We start from the raw sequence: 6372 nt of genomic DNA on the forward strand, positions 1-6372 counted from the left end.
GGGGGTGGTGAGGGCGGCTGGGTGAGGGCTGGGGGCCTCACAATCGCTGGCAGGAAGTGCCGGGCGGCTGCCTGCCAACTACCCGCACCGGCGGCCGCCTGGGCATGCGCTGCGGCCGCCCATCGCCCCGGCTGGCGCGCAACTGCGCTGCGGACTCTCTGCTACCCCCTCTCAAGCCCGCCTCCGCCAGGCCGGCTCACGTAAATTGGCCCCTGGGCGAAATTGGCGAAGAAGTCGGACTCCAGCTTTTGCCGGAGCCCGTCCGCATAGCGGCCGCTGCCGTTGATGCGGAACGTGGTCGGCAGCGGCTGCCGCAGCACGTCTATGAACGCGTCCCACTCGCCTTCTGGCACGACGCCCTGCGAGGTGCAGGCCGGCAGGTTCGTGAGCGGCGCTGCGGCTTTGACCGAGGTCGGGTTGCAGCCACAGCAAACACGGCTTCGTGTGTCATTGTGACAGGGCGCCTCCCTCATTATTCCGTCGCAATACACTTTGGATCAAAGCTGCCATGCTGATCAAAAAGGTGCGCCGCTGCGCTGTGCTGCTGGCTTGTCACCTGGGCTTTGTAGTACTCGGCGAATGGGACGCTGTAGAGCTGGCTGCGGTCGACGGCGCCCGGCGGCCCCTGCTTGCTCTTGTCCTGCATCCATACGTTGTCGCGCGCGGCATCTCCACCAAAGTCCTTGCGCATGGAGCGCTTGTTGCCCTGCAAACGGACGCAAGGGACGTCAGCCGGATCGACCTGGCTGGATCGATCTGCTCACAGAGGGCTAGTTTATACCGTCCACTCACCCTGCCACGCCCACGCCCCCTGCCCATTGTTGCTTCGGATTGGCTAGATACTAGAGATCGCCCTCGCCGCCGTTCAGCCGGAAGTGATCAGCAACGCTGATGATTGAGATGCGACTGTATACACGGACCTCTGCACGTGGGGGTGGGCGAGCAGGGAGTGGTGGTTGTCCGCGGGCATCACTTCGTCACCAGCCGCCGTAATGTGCTGCACTGCTGCACCGCTGCTTAGCGCGGTAGCGAGATATGATGCTCTGCGGCGACGCTGCCCCGATCGCGCGATTGACGGGGCAGCCCTCCGGCCTCCGACATTGTGCCTGTATTGCATAGCAACACAGCACAAGACGCCAGGGCGTCACGAAGGTAGGCGCGCCTCGGTCAAACAAGTCAAACCTGGCATCTTGGTACAGCATGCTCATTGACCTTCTCAGCGGCAGTGCACATGGCGTACCAGTAAGAAAATATTCAGTATGAATTAAGTTTGAGTGGCACAAACCTGTCTGAACCATCAATCGATGGTGGTAGCGTGACGCACACCGCAGGCTGGTTTCAAGGATGGTGTCCCCACCGCCGGCTTGCCGTCCGTCTGGGTTGGCACCAGCCCCCTCGCTGCCCTTAAGCTGCTGACACCTTGCATCATCAGATGGATGAAGCTGCATACAGTATCATCAATCTGCTGCACGGCCGAGCCAGATGAAGCAGGATGCGTACAGTGCTGGCTTGGCGTGTTGGAGCATTGCTGGCACACAGGGCGGGCCGCATGACGCGCTCGCACAGATGCGCAATTCGAAGATTGTATGGAACCAATGTAACCACCCCGCTCTGTAAGGTTCTTGACTCTAAAACGTGTCACCATTCACCTTCCTCGTGTGCTGGTGGCAAGTTCACTGCGCATTCCCGGCGACGTGGAAGGAGCGCCACTGGAGTGCAGGCGCGACTGTGCAGCCATGCAAGATCCTTGAGCTTTCAAAGTTCCATGTAACATACACCGATCATCAGCCTGACAACATCACCAGGTGAACCCCTAAACAATGCATGTCTGATGACTGATTAGAGCCAGAGGCACCATGCAGAATGATAGGAGCTCATGGAGCTGCTCCTGGCACGCCCCCGGCAAATGCTATGCATTAGTATGTTTGAAAGTGCGTCGAATGAATCACGTCGCTCGTTCTTTCACCACGGTGTACAGCAGATCAGTGTCCCGCTTGATCAGCCATCCACAAGGGACGCGACATTTCCAGTGCAGTTGAGCCGCCAAACACGATTCGATAGGTGCGCCGACAAAGTAACCACCACGTCATGCCGAGCCACCGTGCATGCAGGGGGGCCACAACAACGCAAGCTTCAGCTGCTGCAGCTGAACGTTGAATGCTTGCCAAGTGCTGCCTACAACATGTGCAAGTTCTTTCGACACAGGATGGGCACCACGCCACCTTCAACAATAGCTACATTGCGAGCATTCAGCATGTTGATCAGGCCGCAGCGCCCAAAGCACCCGCGCGAGGCGCCTCCTTCGCACCAACAACGCCTCCATCGAAACCACTCCCCCCCTCTGACAATCTCAGGCGCGCGGCCGCCTGGCACCATGGCCGTGTCGTTTGCGGCATACTTTGACTCGCAGCACCTGTCCGATGCCGAGGTCCGCTTCGTGGACGCCGGCAGCGGCGGCAGCTGCCTCCTGGCTTCCATACCCAGCCACCAGCTCGTCCTGAAAAACGCCAGCGAGCGCTGGACGGCCGAGCTCGAGCGGTGGCAGCAGCAGGAGAGCACGAATAGCAGCGGCGGCGGCGGCGGCGGCGCGGGCAAGGCGGCGGTGAGTGTCGCCCTGGCGGGTGAGCACGAGGTGCCCCTGGGGCGCACCCTGCTGCGCCTGCTGTACACAGGCGAGCTCGAAGAGTGCGGCGGCGGCGACTGCGGCGGCGGCGGCAGCAGCAGCAGCAGCGAGCCGGCGCTGCTGCGGCTGCTGGAGCTGGCGCACTGCTCGCTGCTGACGGGCGCCATGAGGGTGGTGTGCACCGCGCTGGCGGCGCTGGCGGCTGGGGGCGGCGGCCCGAGCTGGGGCGCAGGTTGGCGGGGCAGTTTTTGGGTTGGCGGGCAGCCCTCAAATGACGCGGCGCGAAAGGTGTCCTGTGGAGTCAAGCGGCACGGTTCACGCCCGTGGCGTGTTGTGTCCTGATAGCTTGTCTTGAGGCAAGACCAGACCAGTAGCTGTGTTGCATCTCCGCCTGGCTTGCCGGCCTCCTGTCGCCCCAAACCCTGCGGCCGCCTGGAACCCCCCGCAACCTGCAGTCGAGACGCTGTTGGCAGCCCCAGACGACCTCGCTGAGCTGGCGGAATTCCAGCCGCTGAGTCAGCACCTGGAGGAGGCGGTCTTCAAACGCCTGGGCGACCTGGAAGTGGCGTTGGATGACGACAGCAGCACCGCCGCGCTGCAGCGCCTGCCAGCGGCCGCGCTGGCGCGCCTGCTGTCGAGCAGCGCGCTGCAGGTCGGCAGCGAGTGCAGCGTGGTGGCGGCGGTGGGCGCGTGGGTGGCCGCGCGGGGCGGCGCGGGCTGCATACGTCCAGAGGTGGGCGGGCGGTGGCGCCCATCAGGGATGAGCTGTGGCCACCAATCATGGCTGCAAAACGCCTGTTGCCTGAGATGTGATGCACGCATCAATCAATCGCGGGGACCGGCAGCTTCAATCAAAGTAACCACTATGATTTTGCCCTGCAACCGCACACGCAGGTGTGCCTGCAGCTGCTGCGGTGCGTGCGTATTGCCCAGCTGCCGCTGTCCTACTGCCTGGGAGCCCTGCTGCGTCAGACCTGGGTCATCAGGGTGCGGGCGCGCAGGCCGGCAGCGGCAGGGGTGGGGGCTGGGAGAAGGGCGTCAAGGCTGCTGCTGCTGCTGTTGCTGCTACTGTTGCTGCTACTGTTGCTGCTGCTGTTGCTGCCGCTGTTGCTGCTGCTGTTGCTGCTGCTGCTGCTGCTGCGGCTGCTGCTGCTGCTGCTGCTGCGAGTGCTTGCGGGGTATGGGGCAGGCGCTGACCACGATTGATGATGGCGCTCGTGCGTGAGGTGCTCGACACAGCAGTGTCGGTCCGTTGGCAGCTGCTAATGGATGAAGCATCCCCCTCCTTTAAGTGACGCCCTCCTCGCCATCACAGCAGTGCGCTTGACAGTTGCCCTGCTCCCCCCCCCCCCCTGCCGCCTCAGTCTGAGGCGGACATGCATGTCATGCAGGCCATCAGCCTGCTGGCATTGCCCGAGGCAATGGCGCCCCTCAGGGAAATGCAGCTCTCGGCCACAAACGCTGCCTTCCGCGCGCTGTGGCGCCTCTGGGCTGGCAAGGGGCCGCGGCAGCCTTCAGCGCGGCCGCAATTGTCGCTGGACGCGCCGGCGGTCGGGGAGGCGCAGCTGAGGGCGATGTTTGAGGCCGTGCAGCTGCAGCTGGGGCGGCGGCCGCCGGAGGGCGCTCCTGCGCCCGGGGCAGTGCAGCGGCAGGCGGGCGCTTCGAGCGGCGAGAAGCGCGGGGGCAGCGGCGCCGGCATGGCGGGCGCAAGGAAGCGCGGGAGGCGGCAGGGGCAGCAGCAGCTGCCGCAGGAGCGGCAGCAAGGGCAGGAGGATGCAGATGCAGCAGGGGAGGAGCCTGACCCTGACCACAGTGCGAGTTGCTCCGCGCGAGATGCCGAGGCAGCCCAGGTCTCGTTTTGGGGCGGCTTCTTCTGGTGCATTGCCTTGCGCTGGGTGCCCGTCAGCAGCCGGGGCGGCGCGCCGCCGCAGCTCCAGCTGCAGCTGACAGTGACTGCCCGGCATGCGTGGTGCAAGCGGGGCGTGGCGCTGCGGCTGCTCGGCGTCAGCAGCGCGGTCAAGTCCTACAAGCGGCAGCCTGGGGGAACTGCATTAGCAGCTGCGGGCAGCGCGGCTCAAAGCCAAGGGCAGGGCAGCAGCAGCAAGGGGCCGGCGCGCCTGGCCGGCGTCTACCAGCTGCGCGCGCCGCAGAACCTGTGGGCGGCCGGCGACGGCGCGGCGCCCAGTTCGCGGCAGGCGGGGCCGGCTGACGCGGCGCGGCTGGTGTTCAGCAAGTGCGTGCCCGTGGCGGTGTCCGATTGGGTGTGCGACTGGGAAGGGGTCGAGGGCATGCCCCTGGGCTTGGCGGACTACATGCAGGGAGGCACCCTGCGGCTGGCTGTTGGGGCGGAGGCCTTTGAGTGACCTACACAGCACCACAGCATTGTCGGTTGTTGCCCTGCCATGCGATCTCCGCTGCAATTGATGCAAGAGCTGCCTTTATTTGGACCAGTTCTCTGAAGTGTATAAATGTGCCTGGGACAGCACATATGCATCACCGCCACCTGCCCTGCACCTGCTTTGCCGGACGTTCCGTAAGAGCCCCTGCACACACCCTCTCTTGCACACCAGCGCTCCGTGCATCACAGCGAACACCTGTTGCTCTATGGCATGGCTCATCGCCACAGGGATTCACTGCATGGGTTTGCCTCCAGACAGCGTCTCAGTGTGTCATCAGGGTGAGGTACACCATGGGTACATTGCTGCCATCCACGCAGCGCAGGGCAGATGGTGTGTGCCTTGCTGAATACCAAGGTCCGATGCGGGAGCGTACGGGGCGCGGCCCACAGAGCATGCAAGCAGGCCGGTGCCACAACCAGCGCTGGTGTGGCTGCGCAGGTCGCTGCTGCAGGATGCACACCGAGGGCACGTCCAACGCCCGCAAATGCGGTGCGCCCTTCACCCCCACGTTTATATAGCTGACTTGAAATGCCGAAGCTTTCTCATGACCGTTTCTAGGCTAGGGTTTCAGAGAGCTGTGCTGCCGAATGCACGCGGTCAAGACAACTTGGACCCGCACGGCTTGACGGCAATTATTGTCTGATAAGTGACTTGAGCTGCTTACATCGACAAGATTACACATGCGTTTGCAACGCGCAACAACGACATAGCCAAGAAAGTTGAACGGCACACGGCCGAAGCGCGGAACTGGATGAGCTCGCGGGTTTTCATCAGCCTCGTCCTCACGCTCTACGCGCAGTAGGTTCAGTTATACACCATTAATATAATCGTATTCGGCTCTTACGTGCTGCCTTCCAACGTGTCTACACGTCCAAGCAGCTAGCCCAAGACTGCCCAGCACGCCCGACTTGCCACGCGGAGCTCGCATATCGAGATGCAAAATTGCGACGGTGGGTCTTCAGGGGTGGCTCGGGCCTGCACCGAGGCCATTCGCTTGCACTTGAATCCTGCAGGAGTGCACGCAGCTGCGCTCCGCTGCATGCACCGACTGCTGCAGGACCGCTGAGGGGTCCAGCAGCATGCGCAATGCTGGTTGGCAAACTTCAGCCCACGGCAGTTGCTGGCTGCAGTATACCTGCAAATGAAGCATCATAGGCTCGCATATAGTCTTTCATACCTGCCCGCCCTCCTATGCAGGCACCCAACGACCGTCAATTTCCAGCCGAAAGAGGCGTGCCGGCGTTGAGCGTCTTGCAGGGGCGTGCTGCCGTGAACAAGAGGAGCTGCCTTCTGTCGCAGGATGAGTGGCTGAGCGCAGCGGCTTGCATGGTGGTTGGGGACTTGGGCCGC

At 63.4% G+C, this 6372-nt stretch overlaps 2 protein-coding genes across 2 annotated transcripts; one reads left to right on the forward strand and one right to left on the reverse strand.

Moving 5' to 3' along the window:
• Window positions 1-161: 161 nt before the first annotated feature.
• Window positions 162-819, reverse strand: MNEG_12804 (tRNA-(m5C) methyltransferase; the record flags this gene model as incomplete). The annotated part of the gene is made up of 3 exons (XM_014038723.1): window positions 162-359; window positions 557-706; window positions 793-819. The coding sequence occupies 3 exons, from the start codon at window positions 817-819 to the stop codon at window positions 162-164; spliced, it is 375 nt and encodes a 124-aa protein (XP_013894177.1).
• A 1555-nt stretch (window positions 820-2374) lies between these two features.
• MNEG_12805 (hypothetical protein) lies at window positions 2375-4986 on the forward strand (the record flags this gene model as incomplete). The annotated part of the gene is made up of 4 exons (XM_014038724.1): window positions 2375-2855; window positions 3079-3356; window positions 3518-3640; window positions 3988-4986. The coding sequence occupies 4 exons, from the start codon at window positions 2375-2377 to the stop codon at window positions 4984-4986; spliced, it is 1881 nt and encodes a 626-aa protein (XP_013894178.1).
• Between the last annotated feature and the right edge of the window lie 1386 nt (window positions 4987-6372).

Source organism: Monoraphidium neglectum (assembly GCF_000611645.1).
Source record: "Monoraphidium neglectum strain SAG 48.87 unplaced genomic scaffold scaffold03448, whole genome shotgun sequence".
Classification (NCBI taxonomy): domain Eukaryota; kingdom Viridiplantae; phylum Chlorophyta; class Chlorophyceae; order Sphaeropleales; family Selenastraceae; genus Monoraphidium; species Monoraphidium neglectum.